The sequence below is a fragment of the Crotalus tigris genome, unplaced genomic scaffold (genome assembly GCF_016545835.1).
Source record: "Crotalus tigris isolate CLP2741 ecotype Arizona unplaced genomic scaffold, ASM1654583v1 scf7180000019356.616467, whole genome shotgun sequence".
Classification (NCBI taxonomy): Eukaryota; Metazoa; Chordata; class Lepidosauria; order Squamata; family Viperidae; genus Crotalus; species Crotalus tigris.
The window spans coordinates 286,452-312,500 of NW_024097495.1; the positions used below are offsets into that span (position 1 = coordinate 286,452).

The 26,049-nt window shown below is 47.0% G+C and overlaps 1 protein-coding gene across 1 annotated transcript in view; it reads right to left on the minus strand.

Moving 5' to 3' along the window:
- The window catches only part of LOC120316314 (disintegrin and metalloproteinase domain-containing protein 33-like), a 62,995-nt gene that overhangs the window by 8,448 nt on the left and 28,498 nt on the right, over positions 1–26,049 (minus strand). Inside the window, exons 5-19 of the mRNA XM_039361758.1 lie at positions 23,653–23,729; positions 18,044–18,227; positions 17,190–17,255; positions 16,896–16,967; positions 15,908–16,074; positions 14,745–14,829; positions 13,093–13,235; positions 10,042–10,219; positions 9,095–9,184; positions 8,795–8,990; positions 7,861–7,969; positions 7,289–7,493; positions 4,618–4,695; positions 3,158–3,266; positions 1,532–1,679 (exon numbers count right to left, since the gene is read on the minus strand). Of these exons, the coding sequence (XP_039217692.1) occupies positions 1,532–1,679; positions 3,158–3,266; positions 4,618–4,695; positions 7,289–7,493; positions 7,861–7,969; positions 8,795–8,990; positions 9,095–9,184; positions 10,042–10,219; positions 13,093–13,235; positions 14,745–14,829; positions 15,908–16,074; positions 16,896–16,967; positions 17,190–17,255; positions 18,044–18,227; positions 23,653–23,729 (1,907 nt within the window). The remainder of the gene's footprint in view (positions 1–1,531; positions 1,680–3,157; positions 3,267–4,617; positions 4,696–7,288; positions 7,494–7,860; positions 7,970–8,794; positions 8,991–9,094; positions 9,185–10,041; positions 10,220–13,092; positions 13,236–14,744; positions 14,830–15,907; positions 16,075–16,895; positions 16,968–17,189; positions 17,256–18,043; positions 18,228–23,652; positions 23,730–26,049) is intronic.

Here is a 26,049-nt window from a genome sequence, read left to right on the forward strand (position 1 = left end):
CACTATTGGCATTGACAAATTCGCTATTAGTCAATTGCAAAAGGCAGCCTTACTAGGAACTGCTTCCATCCTGCGACGATATCTGTAATACCATCAAACATCCACATCTGCCTATCCCAGGTCTTGGGTAAGGACTCGATAGGTAGACAAAATGCCAAATCCAGTCTGAACATCTGTGATGATCCGTAACAACAACAACAACCAATACATTTAAAAAAATAGCTGGGAAAGCAGATAATAACCTGGCAATGGCTAAGAGCAGGAAAATTGAAGAAAGAGACCGAGGGACTAATTCTGGCTGCACAAGACCAAGCCTTAAGGACAAATACATATAAAGTCAAAATTGAGAAGACAGCAACAGACAGTAAGTGCTGCCTATGCAAAGAAGCTGAAGAAACAGTGGACCACCTGGTAAGCTGTTGCAAGAAGATTGCACAGACTGACTACAAGCAGCGGCATGACAAAGTAGCAACGATGGTGCATTGGAAGATCTGCCAAAAATATCATTTGCATGTAAGCAAAAACTGGTGGGATCATAAAATAGAGAAAGTCATAGAAAATGATAAAATTAAACTGCTCTGGGACTTCAGAATTCAAACAGACAAGCACCTGCAACATAACACCCCAGACTTAACAATTGTCAATAAGAAAGACAAAAAAGTCTGGATAGTGGACGTGGCAGTGCCTGGAGACAGCAGAACAGAGGAGAAAGAACTGGAGAAGATCACAAAATACAAAAACCTACAAATAGAAAGACTGTGGCAAAAGCAAGCAAGGGTGATACCAATAGTCATAGGCACCTTGGGTGCAATCCCAAAACAACTGGAGCACCACTTGAACACCATCATCGGCACTGAAAAATTCACCATCTGTCAATTGCAAAAGGCGGCCTTACTGGGAACTGCTTCCATCCTGCGACGAGATCTGTAATACTATCAAACATCCACATCTGCCTTGGGAAGGACTCGATAGGTAGACAAAAATGCCAAATCTAGTCTGAACATCTGGCTGACTGTGCGATGATCCATAATAATAATAATAAAGTTGGAAGGGACCTTGGAGGTCATCTAGTCCAACCCCCTGCTCAGGCAGGAAACCCTATACCATTTTGGACAAAGGGCTGTCCAGTCTCTTCTTAAAGACTTCCAGTGTTGGAGCATTCACTGCTTCTGGGGGCCAGTAGTTCCACTGGTTAATGGTTCTAACTGTCAGGACACAACTGGATTAGCCATGAGTTCACCATGGGGAGATGAGAATCAGCTTAGCCCCCCGGAGCGAATCAGGGCTACCGGCTGAATTTATGGCTTAAGGAAACCGAAAGTGGGTTCGTTTGCAACTGGGTTAAAAGCAGGCTCTGTGGACGAGGGCCCACAGGTGAGTTAGGGGTGCCTTTCCGTGAAAAATAGTTTGGGTGCAAGGGTTATCCGTGCAGTGAATCAGCAACTAACGGTGAGGAGGAAAAAACAGGGTGCGAGGCGAGGATTAGGAGGAGAGAAGAAAAGGGTTCACACATGGTTAGGGAGCTGCCCACCTGCCGATCGTCTGCCTCTTCCTTAAGTCCTTGACCCACTTGTTGAGGGGCGAACTCTCTCGTTTGTAGCAGGTGTAGAGCCCCAGAAGCAGAGAGGGCACCAAGAGCAGGAAGATCACCAGCAAAGTGATCAAGATGGCTTCATAATCTGTGAGCGAGTCCATGGAGAAGGAGGAGAACGTCACAGCTGCAGACTTCAGGTGCCCCACGTAGACTACCATCCATTCTTCCATCCATCTATCCCTCCTTCCACCTTTATTTCCTTCCTTCCATCCTTCCATCCATACATCCATCCCTTACATCCATCCATCCATCCTTCCATCTATCTATCCCTCCTTCCACCCTTATTTCCTTCCTTCCATTCTTCCATCCATACATCCATCCCTTACATCCATCCATCCATCCTTCCATCTATCTATCCCTCCTTCCACCTTTATTTCCTTCCTTCCATCCATCCCTTACATACATACATCCTTCCATCCTTCTATATTTCCATCCATCCATCTCTTCCATCTATCCATCCTTTCATCTATCCATCCTTCCATCATTTTTTCCTTCCTTCCTTCCTTCCTCCCATCCATTCATCCATCCTTCCACCCTTATTTCCTTTCTTCCATCCATCCATCATTCCATCTATCTATCCATCCTTCCACCCTTATTTCCTTCCTTCCATCCATCCATTCATCCCTTCAAACCATCCATCCTTCTACCCTTATTTCCTTCCTTCCATCCATCCATCCTTCTACCCTTATTTCCTTCCTTCCTTCCTTCCATCCATTCATCCCTTCCATCCATCCTTCCACCCTTATTTCCTTCCTTCCTTCCTTCCATCCATACATACATCCCTTCCATCCATCCATCCTTCCATCCTTCTATATTTCCATCCATCCATCCCTTCCATCCTTCCATCTATCTATCCATCCTTCCACCCTTATTTCCTTCCTTCCTTCCATCCATTCATCCATCCTTCCACCCTTATTTCCTTCCTTCCTTCCTTCCATTCTTCCATCCATACATACATCCCTTCCATCCATCCATCCTTCCATCCTTCTATATTTCCATCCATCCATCCCTTCCTTCCATCCATCCTTCCATCTATCTATCCATCCTTCCACCCTTTTCCTTCCTTCCATTCATCCCTTCCATCCATCCATCCTTCCATCTATCTATCTATCCATCCTTCCACCCTTATTTCCTTCCTTCCTTCCTTCCTTCCATCCATCCATCCCTTACATACATACATCCTTCCATCTATCCATCTATATTTCCATCCTTATTTCCTTCCTTCCTTCTTTCCATCCATCACATCCATCAATCCTTTGATTTATCCATCCATATTTCCATCCATCCCTTAGATCCATCCCTTCTTCCATTTATCCATCCATCCTTCCCCCCTTATTTCCTTCCTTCCTTCCATCCATCCATCCAAGAGAAGGAGGGAGAGGGAGGAGGAGGGGGAGAAAGAAGAGAAGGCGGAGGAGGAGGAAAAGGAAAAGAAAGAGAAAGGGAAAGAGAGAAGGGGAAGAAGGAGAATATGAAGGTTGAGAAGGAGAAGAAGAAGAGGGAGGAGGAGGAGGAGGAGGAGAAAGGAGAGAGCAAGAGAGAAAAAGGGGGGGAGAAACTCACGGTCTTGCTGGACGGGGCCGCTGTCAACGCTGCCTCCCAGCCCCGGCTTCTCGCAGAAAGGAGGAGCCCAGCCAGCATCACAATGACAGTTGTGGTTGCTGTTACAAACCTAAGACAATCAGAGAGCGTGTGGAGTGAGTCTTGACTTTGCTTGTCAAAAGGTCAACAAAAAAACGAACCAAGGAGAGAAGCAACCTAGAACTAAGGAGAAACTTCCTGACATTGAGAACAATTAACCAGTGGAACTACCTGCCTCCAGAAGCGGTGAATGCTCCAACACTGGACGTTTTTAAGAAGAGACTGGATAGCCATTTGTCCAAAATGGTATAGGGTTTCCTGCCTGAGCAGGGGGTTGGACTAGATGACCTCCAAGGTCCCTTCCAACTTTACTATTATGGATCATCGCACAGTCAGCCAGATGTTCAGACTGGATTTGGCATTTTGTCTACCTATCGAGTCCTTACCCAGGACCTGGGATAGGCAGATGTGGATGTTTGATGGTATTACAGATATCGTCGCAGGATCGAAGCAGTTCCTAGTAAGGCTGCCTTTTGCAATTGACTAATAGCGAATTTGTCAATGCCAATGGTGTTCAAGTGGTGCTCCAGTTGTTTTGGGATTGCACCCAAGGAGCCTATGACTATTGGTACTACCCTTGCTTGCCTTTGCCACAGTCTTTCTATTTCTATTTGTAGGTCTTTGTATTTTGTTATCTTCTCCAGTTGTTGTTGTTGTTGTTATTATTATTATTGTCCCCAGGACGCTGCGACCATCATAAATATGGGTCAGAAGTGTGAAAAATGGTTGTAAGTCCCTTTTTCCAGTGCCATTGTAACTTCTCACAGCCACTAAACGAGCCGTTGTAAGCAGAGGACCTACTTGTAATCTATAGAGTTGCTGGAGACACGTGCAAAAGGGTTTATCTGCCTCTTGTTTGAAAATTGCGATGCATTAAATGAAATTCTCGTCTCATTTTTGCCCCACCCCACATTCGCCCAAAGGAGAAGGTTGGCATCTAACTTCAGAAATATATACATGCCTGGTTAGAAAACATGAACTTTTCTTGTTAGGTATAATGCCTGAAAAGATTAACAAACAAAGCCTGTATTTGATTTTACACGTCACTACAGCGGCAAGAATAACTTTTGCGCAATATTGGAAAAATGAAGCACTTCCACCAGAAGAAGAAATAATCCGAAAACTATTGGAATGCGCGGAGATGGACAGATTATCGTTGAGATGGAAGGATAAAGAAGATACAGACTACTATCAAACTTGCGACGTATTCTCCCATTGGCTAGAAGAAAGAATGAAGGATTAGGAGTGGAATATGCATTAGCATTGTTGATTCCAGACAGCTGGTCGATGGAAAAAACTAACATATGTATGTAAGAGAAAAATCAATAAAAGCTTTAATTCAGAAAATGAAATAAGCCACAAGGCTTTTGCTGCCGACTCACCCCGTGGCCGTGACATTTGGAGATGCATTTATCCTCTTCGAAAAAGGACGCGTTTTGACACCGCTGGTCTTTGCACACCTGCAAGGAAAATTCCCCCCACCCAAAAAAAAGTCATTATTAGCAAATGAGAAGGGATGTTCTGAAATGATTTGAGAGTCAGTTGTGATTAAAGAAGTCTGATTCATTATGTTCCATCAAGTCACATAATCAAAAAACAAAATTGACACTTAGGAGCTGCATAAACAGGTTTTCTCCCTGATAATTAAGGAACGGTTGCTGGAACTGGGTATGTCTAGTTTAAGGAAGAGAAGGACGAGGGGGGACAGGATAGCAGTCTTCCAGTATCTCAGGGGCTGCCCCAAAGAAGAGGGAGTCAAGCTATTCTCCAAAGGACTTGAAGGCAGGATGAGAAGCAATGGATGGAAACTAAGCAAGGAAAGAAGCAACCTAGAACTAAGGAGAAACTTCCTGACAGTGAGGACAATTAACCAGTGGAACTACCGGCCTCCAGAAGCGGTGAATGCTCCAACACTGGAAGTCTTTAAGAAGAGACTGGACAACCATTTGTCTGAAATGGTCTAGGGTTTCCTGCCTGAGCAGTGGGTTGGACTAGATGACCTCCAAGGTCCTTTCCAACATTATTATTGTTATTATTAACAACCTGCCTCCAGAAGCGCTAAATGCTCCAACATGGGAAGTTTTTAAAAAGAGACTGGACAGCCATTTGTCCGAAATGGTGTAGGGTTTCCTGCCTGAGCAGGGGGTTGGACTAGATGACCTCCAAGGTCCCTTCCAACTTTATTATTATTATCGATCATCGCACAGTCAGCCAGATGTTCAGACTGGATTTGGCCTTATGTCTACCCATCGAGTCCTTACCCAGGACCTGGGATAGGCAGATGTGGATGTTTGATGGTATTACAGGTATCGTCGCAGGATGGAAGCAGTTCCTAGTAAGGCTGTCTTTTGCAATTGACTAATAGCGAATTTGTCAATGCCAATGGTGTTAATAATAATAATCATCATCATCATCATCATCATCGCACAGTCAGCCAGATGTTCAGACTGGTTTTGGCATTTTTGTCTACCTATCGAGTCCTTGCCAAGGACCTAGGATAGGCAGATGTGGATGTTTGATGGTATTATTATTATTATTATTATTATTATTATTATTATTATTATTACTACTATTATTCCCTTTTTCTAGCTTGCTGTGTCAACGAATCAACGAACACCTAGAGGCAAACAAAGTCATTACTAAAAGCCAACATGGGTTTGTCAAAAATAGATCATGCCAGACAAATCTTATTGCATTCTTTGACCAAGTGACAAAATTAGGGGATCAGAGGAATGCTGTGGACATAATTTACTTGGACTTCAGTAAGGCATTTGATAAAGTAGATCACAACCTACTACTTGACAAGATAGATAAAGGTGGGGTAGACAGAACCACCACCAGATGGATCCGTAGCTGGCTGACCGGCCGTACTCAGCGAGTGGTCCTCAATGGAACTGCATCTATATGGAGGGAAGTGTGTAGTGGGGTGCCCCAGGGCTCTGTTCTGGGCCCAGTACTCTTCAACATCTTCATCAACACTTTGGATGAAGGGATAGATGGGGAACTCATCAAATTTGCAGACGACACCAAGCTGGCAGGAATAGCCAACACTCCAGAAGACAGGCTTAAGATACAGAAGGATCTGGACAGACTTGAACACTGGGCACTAACTAACAAAATGAAATTCAATGGTGAAAAAAGCAAGGTTCTACATTTAGGCAAGAAAAACCAAATGCACAAGTACAGCATAGGTGGCACCATGCTCAATAGTAGTAACTGTGAGAGGGACCTCGGAGTCCTAGTAGACAATCACTTAAATATGAGCCAGCAGTGTGCTGCAGCTGCCAAAAAGGCCAACACAGTGCTAGGCTGCATTAACAGAGGGATAGAATCAAGATCACGTGAAGTATTAATACCACTTTACAATGCCTTGGTAAGGCCACACTTGGAATACTGCATCCAGTTTTGGTCACCACGATGTAAAAAAGATGTTGAGACTCTAGAAAGAGTACAGAGAAGAGCAACAAAGATGATTAGGGGACTGGAGGCTAAAACATATAAGGAACGGTTGCTGGAATTGGGTATGTCTAGTTTAATGAAGAGAAGGACGAGGGGGGACATGATAGCAGTGTTCCAATATCTCAGGGGCTGCCACAAAGAAGAGGGAGTCAAGCTATTTTCCAAAGCACCTGAAGGCAGGACAAGAAGCAATGGGTGGAAACTAATCAAGGAGAGAAGCAACCTAGAACTAAGGAGAAACTTCCTGACAGTGAGAACAATTAATCAGTGGAACAGCCTGCCTCCAGAAGCAGTAAATGCTCCAACACTGGAAGTTTTTAAGAAGAGACTGGACAGCCATTTGTCCGAAATGGTGTAGGGTTTCCTGCCTGAGCAGGGGGTTGGACTAGATGACCTCCAAGGTCCCTTCCAACTTTACTACTATTATTATTATTATTATTATTATTATTATTATTATTATTATTATTATTATTATTATTAAAAAAAAGTCCAGCTGCTTTGCTGAGTCTCTGGCCACTGCATGACCTATTATTGCATCGTGAAACATGGAAGGCAGAAAAGCTGACTGCTCTTTCCCTTCTCTGGAGGACTCACCAACCCTTCTCCACACTTGGTGCCCGTCATCACAAGCCCCGGGTCGGAGAGGTCTCCCTCGTCATCCTTGGTGGCGTAGACTAAGGTCCCTCGGCACTTGATCTCCTGCCCGTTAAACCGGATGGTGGTGTCCATGGAGATGGTGTTCGTCCCTTTGGGCTTGGCAGCTGAGCTTTGACACTGGATTTTCCCACACTTGGCATCTCTGGAAGGGGGGGAAAGAAAGAGAAATCCTATCAGGTGCAGAACTAGAGCAGTGTTTCCCAAACTTGACCATTTTAAGGCATGTGGACTTCAACTCGCAGAATTCCACAGCCAGCGTTGCTGGCTGTGGAATTCTGGGAGTTGAAGTCCACATGCCTTAAAATGGTCAAGTTTGGGAAACATTGAACTAGAGGATTCAAGAGACAGGCGCCCTGTAAAAAAAAAAAAAAAAGTCCAAGTGATCCCAATCACGGGTGTCCCTTAACTGGGACGGATCCCAGCAGCAACTGGGAATCTGTTTGGTTGACGCTGTTGCTGCAAACGTCATCTGACTAGGGGCCTCAGAACGAACATCTGGATCCGCTCACCTCTTGGCACATTTCACATAGTTGCCTTGTCGGTCTTTCCCACAGTTGCCATACATGTCCCCAGCCCTGTTGACATCCTGGAAGCAGGCGTCGGGGGCTGGCCAAGCTCCTGTGGGGTGAGAGGATTTAGCCTCAAAAGTGTTTTTTTCTAGTGCATTTAAAAGAAAGATCAGCTCAGGAAGAATAGATGGGACTGGACTGGACTGGACGAGAAGAGAAGAGAAGAGAAGAGAAGAGAAGAGAAGAGAAGAGAAGAGAAGAGAAGAGAAGAGAAGAGAAGAGAAGAGAAAATAGAATAGAACAGAATATAGAATAGAATAAAACTGAATAGAATAGAATATAGAATAGAACAGAACATAGAATAGAACAGAATATAGAATAGAATAGAACAGAATATAGAATAGAATAGAATAGATCAGAATATAGAATAGCATAGATTAGAACAGAACAGAATAGAATAAATATTGGAAAATAGAATTAGAATTAGAATAGAAATAAGAATAGAATTAGAATAGAAATAAGAATTAGAATTAGAATAAAATAGAATGGAATGGAATGGAATGGAATAGAATAGAATAGAACAGAACAGAATAGAACAGAATAGAACAGAGTATAGAATAGAATAGAACAGAACAGAATAGAATAAATATTGGAAAATAGGAATAGAAATAGAATTAGAATAGAAATAAGAATAGAATTAGAATTAGAATAGAATAGAATAATAAAATAAGGAATGGAATGGAATAGAATAATGATTAGAATAGAATATATGGAATGGAATAGAATAGAATAGAATAGAATAGAATAGAATAGAATAGAATAGAATAGAATAGAATAGTAAAAGTATTTATTAGTCAAAGTAATAAAGGCAGGATACACACAAACGAATAAAAACGACGGGCCGAGACAGAGCCAAAGGGAAGGTGATGCTTACCTGGTCCCCACAGCTGGACACACTGCTGGTGGTGTGTCATGCACATGCCATTGTAACAATACTCCCCTCCGTGGGAACACGTTGAGCCATCCAACAAGTAGACATTGGCAGGGCAGTAGGGGGAGGCGCCCGTGCAATATTCCGGGAGGTCGCACGATCCAGCTGGCTGTCGGCACAGGATCCCGGCAGTCTTGAGCTACGGAGGCCAAAGAGAAGAAGCTTTCCGCCAAAGCAGGCTATTTTCTTTGGACTGAGGGTAGCAGGGATCAAACCACGATTAGTCTAGGTCTAGGTTATTACCTTGCAGGAATGACAACATTCCCCGTGGGCGCACTCCGCTCCAGCTTTCAGCGTGCAATTCTGGGGGTTACAGCAAGGATTGGTGCATTCCTAAAAAAGGAAGTGGATTCTTTTCACTCCTGATCCGTTTCCATAGCCCAGCACTGGTGATTGGCCCAAAGTCAACCAGTTGCCTTTCATGCCTAAGGCGGAACTAGAACTCACCGTCTCCTGGTGATTAGCCCAAAGACACCCCACTGGCTTTTTTTGCCTAAGGTGGAACTAGAACTCACCGTCTCTTGGTGATTGGCCCAAAGTCACCCACTGGCTTTCGTGCTTAAGGCAGGACTAGAACTTGCCGTCTCCTGGTGATTGGCCCAAAGTCACCCCACTGGCTTTCGTGCCTAAGATGGAACTAGAACTTACAGTCTCCTGGTGATTGGCCCAAAGTCACCCCACTGGCTTTCGTGCTTAAGGCAGGACTAGAACTCCCAGTCTCCTGGTGATTGGCCCAAAGTCACCCCACTGGCTTTCATGCTTAAGGCAGGACTAGAACTCACAGTCTCCTGGTGATTGGCCCAAAGTCACCCATTTGACTTTCATGCTTAAGTTGGAACTAGAACTTACTGACTCCTGGTGATTGGCCCAAAGTCATCCTACTGGCTTTTATGGCTAAGGCAGGACTAGAACTCACCGTCTCCTGGTGATTGGCCCAAAGTCACCCTACTGGCTTTTATGGCTAAGGCGGGACTAGAACTCACTGTCTCCGGGTGCCTAAGCCAGCCCCTTAACCACTCCACCAGTCTGCCCATCAGATTCTTCTCTTTTGACCCTCTCCCTGCCTCGTTGCCAGACTCGGCCCCGTGGCTTTCCTCCCAGTCAGCCTTGCCCCCCCCCCGGCTCACCCACCCCCCCCCACTTGCTTTCCAATGCCAGCCCTGCTACCGCCCCCCCCCACCCCTACCTACCTCGACCTCTCCGCAGTCACATTCCTCCCCTTCCTCAAGAAAACCGTTGCCGCACTTCTTCCCCACGACCAGGTCCTTGGTGTCCGGCAGGTTAAACAGGCACGCGCCCCCCCCTTTCAAGAAGTAGCCCTCCAGCTGTCTGCGGCTGCAGGTGCTGAACACACGGGGGAAGGGGTGCCTGGAATTCGGGGGGGGGGGAAGAGATACCCAGTCAGGACGAGAAAAGACGGATTTTTGCAGAATTTCCCTGGCTGAGTCCGAATCCGAGACACAAATAATAATAATAATAATAATAATAATAATAATAATAATAATAATAATAATAATAGTAGTAGTAGTAGTAGTAAAGTTGGAAGGGACCTTGGAGGTCATCTAGTCCAACCCCCTCTCAGGCAGGAAACCCTACACCATTTTGGACAAATGGCTGTCCAGTCTCTTCTTCAAAACTTCCAGTGTTGGAGCATTCACCGCTTCTGGAGGCAGGTAGTTCCACTGGTTAATTGTTCTCACTGTCAGGAAGTTTCTCCGTAGTTCTAAGTTGCTTCTCTTCTTGATTAGTTTCCACCTATTGCTTCTTCTCCTGCCTTCAGGTGCTTTGGAAAATAGTAATAGTCAGCCGGCGAGATTTCATGGCTGAGGCAGGACTTGAACTCAGGGTCTGCTCACGATTGGCCCAAGGCCATCCAGAGGGCTTTCGTAACGAAGGTGGGACTGGAACTCCCACTCTCCTTGTAATTGTGATAGTAATAAAAAAAAATTACAAAAAATAGGAATAGGAATAAAGTTGGAAGGGAGCCGGGAGGTCATCTAGTCCAACCCCCTTGCTCGGGCAGGAAACCCTCTGCTCGGGCAGGAACGCTCAAGTGCTAAGCATTGCCCGCAAGGTCGTTTTACAGGGAGTCCTCGACGTACGACCGCGGATCAGCTCTACGCTTCCGTCGCTAAGCGAAACAGCCGTTAAGTGAGTTTTCACCCCTCAGGCCGCCTTTCTTGGCGCAGCTGTTAAGCGAATCGCTGAATTTGTTAAGTTAGTAACAGGGTCGTTAAGTGGATCCGGCTTCCCCGTCGACTTTTGAAATTCGCAAAAAGGGGATACGGCGACCGTCGTAAATACGAGTCCGTGGCCAAGCGTCTGAATTTTGATCACGTGACCAGCGGGATGCTGGTGTGAAAAACGGTCCTGAGTCCCTTTTTTTTCAGGGCTGTTGTAACTTTGAATGGACATTAAGGGAAACTGTTGTAAGTCAAGGACTACCTGCATGTTTTTTTTTTCTTTTCCTTTTTTGAGGAGAGAATTCGGATTTTTTAAAGGTTTTAAGAAGAGACTGGACAGCTACGTGTCTGAAATGGTATAGGACAGGTGTAGGCAACCTTGGCTCTTTTATGACTTGTGGACTTCAACTCCCAGAATTCCTGAGCCAGCAGGGCTCAGCTTGGAAACCTCTCCCTTTCCCCTCAGCATGACTGGCTCAGGAATTCTGGGAGTTGAAGTCCACAAGTCATGAAGGGGCCAAAGTTTCCCCCATGTTGGCTCAGGAATTCTGGGAGTTGAAGTCCATGAGTCGTAAAAGAGCCAAGATTGCCTATCCCTGGCCTAGGCCAGAGGTAGGCAACCTTGGCCCTTTTATGACTCGTGGACTTCAACTCCCAGAATTCCTGAGCCAGCCATGCTGAGGGGAAAGGGTGAGGTTTCCAAGCTGAGCCAGGCTGACTCAGGAATTCTGAGAGTTGAAGTCCACGAGTCATAAAAGAGCCAAGGTTGCCTACCTCTGACCTAGGCCTAGGCCGCTTTATGACTGGTGGACTTCAACTCCCAGAATTCCTGAGCCAGCCTGGCTCAGTTGGAAACCTCTTCCTTTCCCCTCAGCATGGCTGGCTCAGGAATTCTGGGAGTTGAAGTCCATGAGTCATAAAAGAGCCAAGATTGCCTACCTCTGGCCTAGGCCTAGGTCGCTTTATGACTCGTGGACTTCAACTCCCAGCATTCCTGAGCCAGCATGGGGAAACTATGGCCCCTTCATGACTTTAGGACTTCAACTCCCAGAATTCCTCAGCCAGCATGGCTAAGCTTGGAAACGTCTCCCTTTCCCCTCAGCATGGCTGCCTCAGGAATTCTGGGAGTTGAAGTCCACCAGTCATAAAAGAGCCAAGGTTGCCTAACCCTGGTATAGGATCTCCTGCTTAAACAGGGGGCTGGACTAGAAGACCTCCAAGGCTCCCTTCCGACTCTGTCATTCTGTCTAATAAAGAGACGAACTAGGGGTGACATGTTTTCCAGTATTTGGGGGGCTATCACAGAGAAGAGGAGGGGGTCCACCTATCTCCAAAGCACCTGAAGGGAGGGAAGCTAATCCAGGAGAGAAGCAACCTGGAATTAAGGAGGAATTTCCTGACTGGGAGAACAATTAACCAGTGGAACAGCTTGCCACTAGAAGCTGTGGCTGCTCCACTATTGGAGGCTTTTAAGAAGAGACTGGACAGCCACTTGTCTGAAATGATATAGAGTCTCCTAATTCAGCAAGGGGTTGGTCTAGAAGACCTCCCAGGTCTCTTCCAACTCTATTACAGATACTCCTCGACTTACGATCACAATTCAGCCCAAAGTTTTGTTGCCGAGTAAGACATTTGTGAAGCGATCTTTTTTTTTCCCGCTCCCTTTTACGACCTCGCTTGCCACAGTGGTTAAGTGAGTCGCTGCAGGCCTTCAGTTAGGAAGACAGGTCGTTAAGCGAATCCGGCTTTCCCCCCCCCCCGTCAACTTTGCTTGCCAGAAGGTCGCAAAAAGAGATCGCGTGACCCCCCCCAAGGGGGGGAACACGGCGACCGTCGTAAATACGAGTCAGTCGCCGAGCGACTCAGTTTTGATCACGTGACCCGGGGGGGAGGCTGCCACGGTCGTTTCAGTGTGAAAAACGGTCACGAGTCGCTTTTGGGGGAGTGCCGTTGTAATGCCCGACGGTCACTAAGCGAACCGTCGTAAGTCAAGGACGGCCTGTATTTTATCAGGGACAATCGTCCACCCGCCCCAAAACGGTAGCCGCCTCGCTTTACCCCGTGGCCGGAGCCATGATGCAGCCCCCTTGGGATGCCGTGGCCTCCACGCAGCAGCCGTCCGCGTCGTGGCTTATGCCGAAATTGTGGCCGATCTCGTGGGCCATGGTGGCAGCGGCGCCAATGGGCAACTCCGAGTGGTCCTGGGGGGGGGGAGGAGGAGGAAGAGGAGGAGGGGGAAAAAGAGGAAGGTTCGTCAGCTATAAGAGGGGAAGGGGGGGCAGCTTCCAAAGGGGAGGGGGTGGAGTTTGATTTTCCAAGCACCTGAGCTGGGGGGGGGGCGACAGCAGAATTGAGGGGGGGGTGATTTATCTTGCCATCCAAGTTAGGCCTTTCAAGGATGTAGGGCTTGTTTCTGGAAAGGGGGGGCTTGGGAAGGAGGAGGAGGAGATATCCCCCCAAGCGTTGCCCGTCCCTCCCCTCGCACCCACTGCCAAGAGTTCGATCCTGACCAGCTCAAGGTCGACTCGGCCGTGTGTCCTTCCGAGGTGGGTAAAATGAGGAGCCCGATGGTTGGGGGGGGGCAATAGATTGACCCTGTAAACCACTCAAGAGGGGGCTGTGAAGCCCTGCGAGGCGGTATATAAGTCTAAGGGCTAGTGCTAGTGCTGTCTGTCCATCCGTCCATCTATCTATCTATCTATCTATCTATCTCTCTCTCTCTCTCTATCTCTCTATCTATATATATATCATCTATATTCATCCATCCATCTATCTATATCTATATCACTTATCTATCATCTATCTATATATATATATATCATCTATCCATCCATCCATCCATCCATCCATCTATATCTTTCTATCTCTTTCTCTCTCTATCTATCTCTATATCTATCATCTATATATATATCTATCCATCTATATCTATATCTACATCTATATCTATCTATCTCTCTATCTATCTATCTATATTCCATCTATCTATCCATCCATCTCTCTCTCTCTCTCTCTCTCTCTCTCTCTCTCTCTCTCTCTCTCTCTCTATATATATATATATATATATATATATATATATATATATATATATCATCTATCTATATCTACATCTATATATCTATCTATAATCTATCTATCTATATATCATCCATCCATCCATCCATCCATCTATATCTCTATCTCTATCATCTATCTATCTATCTATCTCTTTCTCTATCTATCTATCTATCTATCTATCTATCTATCTATCTTTATCTATCTATCATCTATCTATCTATCTATCTCTATCTATCTATCTATCCATTCATCTATCCATCTCTATCTATCTCTATATCTATCTCTATATCTATCTATCTATCTATCTATCTATCTATCTATCTATCTATCTATCTATCCATCCATCTATATCTATCTATCTATCTATCTATCTATCTATCTATCTATCATCCATCCATCCATCCATCCATCCATCCATCCATCCATCCATCTATCCTCTAGCTCAGGTCTGCTGGCTGGGGAATTCTGGGAGTTGAGTCCACAGGCCTTAAAGTTACCCAAGGTGGAGAGCCCTGGCCTCTAGAGAAGCGATCTTGTGATCGTCCCCCGAGTGGCACCAGGTGTGGCAAGCAAAGAGCATTTTCATCCCGTATCCCCGATGGGGCAGCTCCCGATCAGCAAGAGGAAGGGGTCTGGGGAAGACATCTCCTTCTTACCATGCTCACCCCACCGGAGTTCTCCGCGCTGCACATGCCCTCCAGGGGCGCCATCCCAATGGTGGTCCCTATGAAAGTGACCCCTCTGCAGAGAGTGGAGGGGACAATGATGGGGGACGGAGTAAAGATTATAGTCCCTCCCTTCCTTCCTTTTTCCCTCCCTCCCTCCCTTCCTTCGTTCCTCCCGATGCCTTCCTTCCTTTTCTGCCCCCCTTCTTTCCTTTACTCCCTTTGTCCTTCCTTCCTTCTCTGTATTAACCTCCCTCTACCCATCCATCCATCCATCCTTCCCATTTCTTCCTTCCTTCTATCCTCCCTCCCTCCTCTCCCTGTCCCTGCTTCCCTCCTGATTCCTTCCTTATATCCCTTCCCTCCCTTCTTCCTTCCTTCCTTCCTTCCTTCCTTCCTTCCTTCCTTATCTATTTACTTTCCTCCCTCCCATCTATCCATCCATGTTCCCCCTTCCTTCCTTCCTTCCTTCCTTCCTTCCTTCCTCCCTCCCTTTTCTCCCTCCCTCCCTGCTTCCTTCCCTCCATCCATCCTGATTCTTTCCTTATCTATCTATCTATCTATCTATCTATCTATCTATCTATCTATCTATCTATTTATCTATCTATCCATCCATCCATCCATCTATTTATAGTTATCATTAGATATAAATATGTTATCTATCTATCTATCTATCTCTCTATCATATATCTGTCTATATCCATATGTCGATCTATATATCTATCATAAATATATTTGTCTGTCTGTCTTTATATCCATCTATCTATTTTATCTATCTATTTCATCTATCTATCTACCTATCTATCTATCTCATACATCTATTTCCATTGCACCTATCTCTATTATATCCATCCATCTATACTTATCATTAGATATAAATATGTTATCTATCTATCTATCTATCATCCATCCATCCATCCATCTATCTATCCATCCATCCATCCAGCTAGCTAGCTATCTCTTTCCTATCCTATCCTATCCTTTCCTTACATCCATCCATCCATCCATCCCATGCCAGGGGGAGCAGAAGTGCCCACAGTGAAGGAACATGTCAAAAAAGTCAAGATGGCTGCCCCCTGGAGCCCCGGCCCTCCCTTTTTCACCAGTGTTGTGCCGCCATCTTGACTTTTGGGGAGGGCCGAGGAAGGACTCACGTGAGGAGCTGGGCGTTGTCGTGCTTCTTGCGGTTTCTCAGCGGCTTCTTCCACTGGAGGAAGGAGACGAGGGTGGCGTGGGCGTCCTGGCTGACCGCGCACTTGTCTTGATCCGTCCACACTTCCAGGCCGATCAGGGCCACCTTGATGTTCAGGGACCTGTAGAACTGAGGGTGAGAAGCAGGAATGGGTCAGTGGGAAGAAAAACTGGGAAAAGGCCCTCTGATTCCCTGGCAGGTGCAGATGCCAACTGGATAACCCTGGGAAGGGCTTTGCATCTTGCATCCGTGGAGAAAAACTCCAAGAGAGAAGAGAGGGAGGGAGGGAGAGAGGGAGGAATAAAAGAGCAAACGAAGGAATTGGGAGGGGGAAAGGAAGGAAGGAAGGAAGGAAGGAGGGTTGAAGGGAGGGAGGGAGAGAGGGAGGATGGAAGGAAGGCAGAAAGGAAGGAAGGAAGGAAGGAAGGAGGGTTGAAAGGAGGGAGGGAGGGAGGGAGAGAGGGAGGGAGGGAGAAAGGAAGGAAGGAGGGAGGGAGGGTTGAAGGGAGGGAGGGAGAGAAGGAGGAAGGAAGGAAGGAAAGAAGGAAGGCAAAGGAAGGAAGGAAGGAGAGTTGAAGGGAGGGAAGAATAAAAGAGCAAACAAATTGGGAGGGGGAGAGGAAAGAAGGAAGGAAGGCAGAAAGGAAGAAAGGAAGGAAGAAGGGAGGGTTGAAGGGAGGGAGAGAGGGAGGGAGAGAGGGAGGATGGAAGGAAGGAAGGAGGGTTGAAGGAAGGGAGGGAGGGAGGGTGGATGGATGGAAGGAAGGGAGAGAGGGAAGATGAATGGAAGGAAGGAAGGAAGGAGGGAGGGAGAGAGGGAGGAAGGAAGGAAGGAAGGAAGGAAGGAGGGAGAGAGGAATGGAAGGAAGGAAGGAAGGAAGGAAGGAAGGAAGGAAGGAAGGAAGGAAGGAAGGAAGGAAGGAGTTGGTGGTTATTCAACCAGCAATTACCTTGTCTACATAATTAGCGATCTCCAGAATCCGCTGCTTTGTGACTCCCAGATTCAGCTTTTGAGCTCTAAACTGTGAGAGAACGAGGAGTGAGAAAAAGGAAGAGACGTGCACGGCAAAAAGTTTCCTTCTTCCAAAAAGGCGAATTATCTGTTCCACAGCCACCAGTGTGCAAAGGCACACCTCTCACGGCGCTGTACTGGTCTGAGGCTGGGGAGAACTGGGAAATTCCGACAGTTGAATCCCTTCCAGGACGCGCTGGGCCCTCCCAGCTGGAGGAGAAAGAACGCTCACCAGGGAGTAATCGGCCACAATGAAAAGCTCCATATACTTCAACGCTCTCCAAGAATCCCTCCTTTTCTGCAAGACAAACGGTTTCGTATTGCCGAGAGAAAAAAAAAAAGAAGAGGCCCCAGCAAAGAGACCCCAGAACTGGTCTTCATCCTTCTCCGCCCCCCTAAACAACTAACCGCTAGGACCCAATATGGGAATTAAAATCAAACTTGGCCTTCAAACTTGGCTCTTTTAGGACTTGTGGACTTCAACTCCCAGAATTCCTCAGCCAGCATGCCTGGCTGAGGAATTCTGGGAGTTGAAGTCCACGAGTCATTAAAGGGCCAAGTTTGAAGACCCCTGATATAGACTTTAGGAGGAGTGGACTTCAACTCCCAGAATTCCTCAGCCAGCGTGCCTGGCTGAGGAATTCTGGGAGTCGAAGTCCACGAGTCCTAAAAGGGCCGAGTTTGAAGACCCATGATAAAGACTTTAAAGAGGAGTGGACTTCAATTCCCAGAATTCCTCAGCCAGCGTGCCTGGCTGAGGAATTCTGGGAGTCGAAGTCCACAAGTCATTAAAGGGCCAAGTTTGAAGACCCCTGATATAGACTTTAAGAGGAGTGGACTTCAATTCCCAGAATCCTCAGCATGCCTGGCTGAGGAAGTCTGGGATTTGAAGTCAACAAGTCCTAAAAGGGCCACGTTTGAAGACCCCTGATATAGACTTTAGGAGGAGTTGAAGTCCACGAGTCATAAAAGGGCCAAGTTTGAAGACCGCTGCTCTACGTCTTGCCTCCACGCATCTAATGGCGAGTCTGGCCTGAATCTCCTCCAACTTAGCCAGGGCGAGATCCAAAAAGGGGGTCCCCTTACCCGCTTCGATGGCCGGAAGAGTCCAGCGACGTCGGCCACGCTGCTGGGCAACAGGTCCCCTTGTTGGCACGTCCCCCCTTTGATCCACACGTCCTCCGCCCGATACAGGGTGTGAGCTTCAGAACTGGAGTCCGCGGGGGGTTTCAAGTAGTAGCTGCTGTTGTGACTGAGGACAATCAGCCCGCTGGGTGGTGGAGAGCAAAGAGAATGGGATGGAGGGTGGACCCCCACTGTCTCGCAGGGCCCACGAGCTCAAGGGGATGCGGGAATAATCGTCTTTGGGAAACCCTGGAGCAGCATTTCTCCTCCTTAGGCATTTGAAGGTGCGTGGACTTTCACTCCCAGAATTCCCCAGACATTCTCTCTCTCTCTCTCTCTCTCTCTCTCTCTCTCTCTCTCTCTCTCTCTCTCTCTCAACTTCTCTTCTATCTTGACTGAGTGATCCTCTTCAAAATAGACTTTAGAGCAATGTTTCTCAAACTTGACCACTTGAAGATGTGTGGACTTCAACTCCCAGAATTCCCAAGCAATCTTTCTCTCTTTCTCTCTCTCTCTCCCTCCCTCTCTCTCCCCCTCCCTTTCTCTCTCTCCCTTTCTTCCTCCGTCCATCTCTCTTCCTCTTTCTCTCCTCCCTCGCTCCCTCCCTCCATCTCTGTCTTCCTCCCTCCATCTCTGTCTTCCTCCCTCCATCTCTCTCTCCCTCCCTCCATCTCTCTCTCCCTCCATCTCTGTCTTCCTCCCTCCCTGTCTCCCTCCCTCCCTCCATCTCCCTCTCTCCATCTCTCTCTCCCTCCCTCCATCTCTGTCTTCCTCCCTCCGTCTCTCTCCCTCCCTCCATCTGTCTCTCTCCCTCTATCTCTCTCCTTCCATCCATTTCTCCCTCCCTCCCTCCCTCCATCTCTCTCTCCCTCCCTCCATCTCTCTCTCTCCATCTCTCTCTCCCTCCATCTTTCTCCTTCCCTCCATCTTTCTCTCTCCCTCCCTCCTTCTCCCACACTCCCTCCCTCCATCTCCCTTCCTCCATCTCTTTCTCTCCCTCTCTTTCTCCCTCCGTCCATCTCTCTCTCCCCCTTTCTCTCTCCCTCCATGTCTCCCTCCCTCTCTTTCCCTCCCGCCATCTCTCTCTCCCTCCCTCCATCCCTCTCCTTCCCTCCATCTCTCCCTCCCTCCATCTCTCTCTCCCTCCCTCCATCTCTCTCCATCTCTATCTCCCTCCCTCCATCTTTCTCCTTCTCTCCCTCCATCTTTCTCCTCTCCCTCCCCCCATCTTTCTCCCTCCTTTTCCCACCCTCCCTCCATCTCTCTCTCTTCCTCCATCTCTTTCTCTCCTTCTCTTTCTCCCTCCGTCCATCTCTCTCTCCCCCTTTCTCTCCCTCCAAGTCTCCCTCCCTCTCTTTCCCTCCCGCCATCTCTCCCTCCCTCCCTCTCTCTCTATCTCTCCTTCCCTCCATCTCTCTCCCTGCCTCCATCTCTCTCTCCGTCTCTCCATCTCTCTCTCCCTCCCTCCATCTTTCTCCTTTCCTCCCTCCATCTTTCTCCCTCCCTCCATCTTTCTCCCTCCTTCTCCCACCCTCCCTCCCTCCCTTCCTCCATCTCTTTCTCTCCCTCTCTTTCTCCCTCCATCTCTCTCTCTCCCTTTCTCTCTCCCTCCATCTCTTTCTCTCCCTCTCTTTCTCCCTCCGTCCATCTCTCTCTCCCTTCCTCCCTCCCTCTCTCTCTCCCCCACACCTTGACTGAGTGATCCTCTCAAAATAGACTTTGGAGTGATGTTTCTTAAACGTGGCCACTTGAAGATGGGTGGACTTCAACTCCCAGAATTCCCTCCATGCGCTGGCTGGGGAATTCTGGGAATTGAAGTCCACCCATCTTCCACCGGCCAAGTTCAGAAACCGTGAACTCTCTAACGTGACTGTCAGATAGTTGAGCACTGCTTCCTCATCTCCCCTTCGACTTTGTTTCAGATTCAGGCCAGATCTTCCCTCTCTAGGGGTGATTTTATCCTGGGGCCAACCTTCACCTCGCCTTCACCCCAAACCTGGAAAATAGCCAGAGCTGGAAAAAAACCAGCACTTTCTCAAATTGTGCTTTGGGTTCGCCTCACCCAAGGCCGGCGTGTAATTGGCAGCAAAGATCTCAGCCGGCGCTATTTTCTATGGCTTCAATGCAAAACCACTTCGGCTTGAAATTCTTCGTTCCGCGTTGAAACCGCAACGGTCCAAGTGAAAAATCGTCATCCTAACTCACGCTAAAAGGGTTTCGTGTCACAGACAGCCCTCCTTGGATTTCAAAGCCAGCCTCTGAAACTCAAGTGGAGCCTTTTTAACCGCATCCACAAACGCCGACTAGCAGCCAGGAGACAGGTTGGAAATTCTTTTAATTTCCCAAAATGGGGACAGGCTTCCCACCGCAGTTTCAACTGAAAAAGGGTGAACATCCTAGACCAGGGGTAGGCAACCTTGGCTCTTTTATGACTGGTGGACTCCAACTCCTAGAATTCCTGAGCCAGCGTGGCTCAGCTTGGAAACCTCTCCCTTTCCCCTCAGCATGGCTGGCTCAGGAATTCTGGGAGTTGAAGTCCACGAGTCATAAAAGAGCCAAGGTTGCCTACCTCTGGCCTAGGCCTAGGCCGCTTTATGACTGGTGGACTTCAACTCCCAGAATTCCTTAGCTAGCCACACTGAGGGGAAGGGAGAGGTTTCCAAGCTGAGCCATGCTGGCTCAGGAATTCTGGGAGTTGAAGTCCACGAGTCATAAAAGAGCCAAGGTTGCCTACCCCTGTCCTAGACCAACAAGGTAAGTTCCAAAATACTAAGTTCCAAAATTCCTGGAAGCTTCGGCATCAACGGGCACGTAGAGATAAACAACGTTTACACAGCATGCAAAAGAGGCAAACCAAGGGTTGAAAAGGAAACAAAAAGATTGGAAACACCTCCTCGCCAGCTATCAACACAAAGGTAAGCAGGGATTAACACCTGACAAACAAGCAAGCAGACAACGATACCCCAATCAAGGAACTACCACCTCAGACAAACAAGCCAATAGTCAATGGCAACCTGATTGAAGAATCATCAAGAACACTCCCCCAATACTGACAGGAGAAGCCACTAGTACACTCCCTTCTAGTGCTGATGATGTTACCTGGTTGGGTAATGAAACATCTGCAAGAATACCACCAAGAAGCAAGGAAATCCCAAATTATTATCCTCCTCCTCCCTTCAAACCCCACAGCCTTCTAGCACTGATGATGTTATCTAGTTGGGTCATGAAATGTCTGCAAAAAAACCAGCAAGCTTAGAGAGCACCAAGGACCCCACAGTCCTTTTCCTCCTATGGAACAGAACAGAACACAACACAACACAACAGAACAGAACATAGAATAGAATAGCATAGAATAGAATAGCATAGAATAGAATAGAATAGCACAGCATAGAAGAGAAGAGAAGAGAAGAGAAGAATATGGAATGGATAGAATATAGAATAGGATAGGATCGGATAGGACAGAATAGAATAGCACAGCATAGAAGAGAAGAGAAGAGAAGAATATGGAATGGATAGAATATAGAATAGGATAAGATCAGATAGGACAGAATAGACTAGAATAGAATAGACTAGAATAGGAATTATAGAATAGAATAGAATAGAATAGAAGAGAAGAGAAGAGAAGAGAAGAGAAGAATATGGAATGGATAGAATATAGAATAGGATAGGATCAGATAGGACAGAATAGACTAGAATAGAATAGAATAGGAATTATAGAAGAGAAGAGAAGAGAAGAATATGAAATGGATAGAATATAGAATAGGATAGGACAGCACAGCACAGCACAGAACAGAATAGAATAGAGAATGGACTGGATAGAGAAGAGAAGAGAAGACAAGAGAAGAATAGGAAAGGATGGAATAGCTCTTTGAACTCTAGTCCTAGAACATTTTTGGCATGTAGTGCCTTCCTAGGAACACGATCTCCTGGTGGCCTCCTTTCCAATTGCTCTCCTTGCTTCTTTCTTCCCAAGTCATTTTTTTATTTTTATTTTTTTTGAATGAGGAAATGCCTGGAACGCATTTTCTCCCGACAGTCTCATAGTCCTGGGAATCCTGCAAATTTGGATGCCTTCAAAGGAGGCTGATGTTTTCCCAGACATTTGAAAGGCTGGGGAGGGGAGGCGGAAGAGCTGGGGGAGGGGGGGTGGAAATGGAGGCTCGGCTGTTCCTGCATGGAGACCTTCCCTCCCCCTTTCCATCCCCGCCCACCCGGGAGTCGGCTTCTGCAGGACCCAAAATAGCCCTGCCAGTCTCTCTTGCTGGCTGAGCCAAGAATGCTGGCTAGTGCAGTCATCCTTCAGTTATGCAGCCCCACATGCAGACCCCACCCCTCCTTCTCTCTCAGGGGCAGACCTCATTCCCGACTCCTGATGTCAGCCAGACGGGGCCACGGATAGCCACGGAAATCTCTCTGCTTTCCAAGCGTGGCTGGATCTGAATTCACACCTCGAAGTTGGGCCTGGCTCATTTTCCTTCCTTTCCGTTGCTTGGAGGTGCAAATGCTAAGCCAGGCTCCCAACGGTTTTATATTGTGTTTTGATGACGTGACCCGTTCCCAGGCGGGCCTGTTCCTAATTTGCAAGGGATGGAGACCCTGCAGGGAGCAGCATTTCTCGGCCTGGACAAATGGGTGGATTTCAACTCCCAGAATTCCCCAAGCCAGCGCAGGGGGAATTCTGGGAGTTGAAGTCCACAAAACGGTTGGCGTTGAGAAATATTGCTTTAGGGCAGGGGGGGGGTCTTCAAACTTGGCCCTTTAATGACTTGTGGACTTCAACTCTCAGAATTCCTCAGCCAGGCACGGTGGCTGAGGGATTCTGGAAGTTGAAGTCCACAAGTCATTAAAGGGCCAAGTTTGAAGACCCCTGATATAACTTTAAGAGGAGTGGACTTCAACTCCCAGAATTCCTCAGCCAGGCACGCTGGCTGAGGGATTCTGGGAGTTGAAGTCCACAAGTCCTAAAAGGGCCCAGTTTGAAGACCCCTGATATAGACTTTAAGAGGAGTGGACTTCAACTCCCAGAATTCCTCAGCCAGGCACGCTGGCTGAGGGATTCTGGGAGTTGAAGTCCACAAGTCATAAAAGGGCCCAGTATGAACACCCCTGCTTTACGGCCTCAATAGGTTCTTTAAATTGCTGAATTCTGGGAATTGAAGTCCACCCACCTTAAAGAGCTCACGGTTGAAAAATGCTGTCTAAGCAAATAGAGATAGGACTCGGGGTGCCATAATAGCAGTGTTCCAATATTTGAGGGGCTGCCACAAAGGGGGGGGGTTCCACCTATTCTCCAAAGCACCTGAAGGCAGGACAAGAAGCAATGGATGGAAACTAAATCAAGGAGAGAAGCAACCTGGAATGAAGGAGAAACTTCCCGACAGTGAGGACAATCAACCAGTGGAACTGCTCGCCACCAGAAGTTGTGGGTGCTCCAAAACTGGAGGCTTTTAAGAAGAGATTGGACAACCATTTGTCCAAAATGGTAGAGGGTCTCCTGCTTGAGCAGGGGGTTGGACTAGATGACCTCCAAGGCCCCTTCCAGCTCTGTTCTTCCCTTATTCTCTTCTTACCTGAAGCCAGAGCAGGAAGTGAGCACCACCCAGGAATCCACGTGTCCTCGGACGTAGCCGTGAAAATAACACCATTCCTGGAAAAAGGCAGACAGTCCTCAACTTACGACCACAACATTACCGTCGCTAAGCCAGGCAGCTGTTTAAGTCAGTTTTGCCCCATTTTACAACCTTCCTGGCCCCAACCGTTGAGCGGATCACGGCAGTTGTTAAGTTCCCAGCACGGTCGTTAAGCGAATCTCGGCTTGCCCCGCTGACTCGGCTCGTCAGACGGTCGCAAAAGGGAAAATCACGTGACCCCGGGGACGCTGCGACCGTCGTAAATACGAGTCAGTGGCCACGCGTCTGAATTTGGATCCCGCGACCCCGGGGATGCGGCAACGGTCGTTAAGTGTGAACGACGGTCACTGGTCACCGTTAACTTTGAACAGTCGCTAAACGGTCTGTCGTAAGTCGAAGACCAGCAATTCTTTTTTTTCTCAACAATCTTTTTTATTATTTTTTTGTTTTCATCCACATATGTTAATTTTTCCAATCAAACAAGTTGTCTGGTGTTTGCTAAGCTAATACATGTTCCCTTCCTAAATCCTTCAGTCTTTTCTCTAACCAAGAATAGAATAAATTCCAAATTTTATAATAGTCCGTATTTTCTTCGCCTTTCAGCCTCATAGTTAGTCTGTTCATCTCTGCACATTCCAATGTTTTCGTGATTATTTCTTCTTCTGATGGCAATCCTTCATTCTTCCAGTACTGTGCAAAAAGTATTCTCGCTGCTGTGGTAATATGTAGAATTAAATATCATTTCTGCTTATTATTAATCTTTTCAGACATAATGCCTAGTAAAAAAAGTTCAAGGTTTAAAATCCACTTGTTCGCCTAATATTTTTTCGCTGGGCGAGACGGTCGCGAGCTTTTGCCCGAAGGCTTTGCCTGTGGAATCGTTCAGGATTTCTAGAGCAGTGGTTCTCAACCTTTTTAATGCCGCGACCCCCAACCAGTCGTAAATCGAGGACTACTCAACCGGTCGTAAGTCGAGGACTACTCAACTGGTGCAGCACCGTTTGCAGAATGGGACTTTTGGCGGGCTCAGCAGGGCAGAGACAGCCTGGACAATTCCTATTGGCTTTGGAAAGCCAATAGAATTAGACTCTATTCAAGAAAGTCTATTCTATTGGCTTTCAAAAGCCAATAGAATAAAAGGGAGGAGCACAGCTAAGGAAAAGGGGGAAAAAATGGCGGACTGCGTTGTTTGGCAACCCCCCGTGAAATGGTCGTTCGACCCCAAATGGGGTCCCGACCCACAGGTGGAGAACCACTGTTCTAGAGCATCTCAGAGCTAATTAAAATTAATCGTCGAGCTAATTTCCTCCCAGCAGATGACACCAAGCTGGCAGGAATAGCCAACACTCCAGAAGACAGGCTTCAGATACAGAAGGATCTGGACAGACTTGAACACTGGGCACTAACTAACAAAATGAAATTCAATGGTGAAAAAAGCAAGGTTCTACATTTAGGCAAGAAAAACCAAATGCACAAGTACAGCATAGGTGGCACCATGCTCAATAGTAGTAACTGTGAGAGGGACCTCGGAGTCCTAGTAGACAATCACTTAAATATGAGCCAGCAGTGTGCTGCAGCTGCCAAAAAGGCCAACACAGTGCTAGGCTGCATTAACAGAGGGATAGAATCAAGATCATGTGAAGTGTTAATACGTGGTAAAGCCACACTTGCCTTGAATTGGAATACTGCATCCAGTTTTGGTCACCACGATGTAAAAAAGATGTTGAGACTCTAGAAAGAGTACAGAGAAGAGCAACAAAGATGATTAGGGGACTGGAGGCTAAAACATATAAGGAACGGTTGCGAGAATTGGGTATGTCTAGTTTAACGAAGAGAAGGACAAGGGGGGACATGATAGCAGTATTCCAATATCTCAGGGGCTGCCATAAAGAAGAGGGAATTAAGCTATTTTCCAAAGCACCTGAAGGCAGGACAAGAAGCAACGGGTGGAAACTAATCAAGGAGAGAAGCAACCTAGAACTAAGGAGAAACTTCCTGACAGTGAGAACAATTAATCAGTGGAACAACCTGCCTCCAGAAGCAGTAAATGCTCCAACACTGGAAGTTTTTAAGAAGAGACTGGACAGCCATTTGTCCGAAATGGTGTAGGGTTTCCTGCCCGAGCAGGGGGTTGGACTAGATGACCTCCAAGGTCCCTTCCAACTTTACTACTATTACTATTACTATCATTTGAACTAATTCCATTTTAAGGGCACTGGAGCACAGCGCAGCATCTGAGACAACTGACGACTAAATAATCTTGGCTGTGTTTGTTTGCCTCTCTTCCAGGGATTCCCTGACTTAGCAGCTCACAAGAAATGAATCCAAGAACTCAGC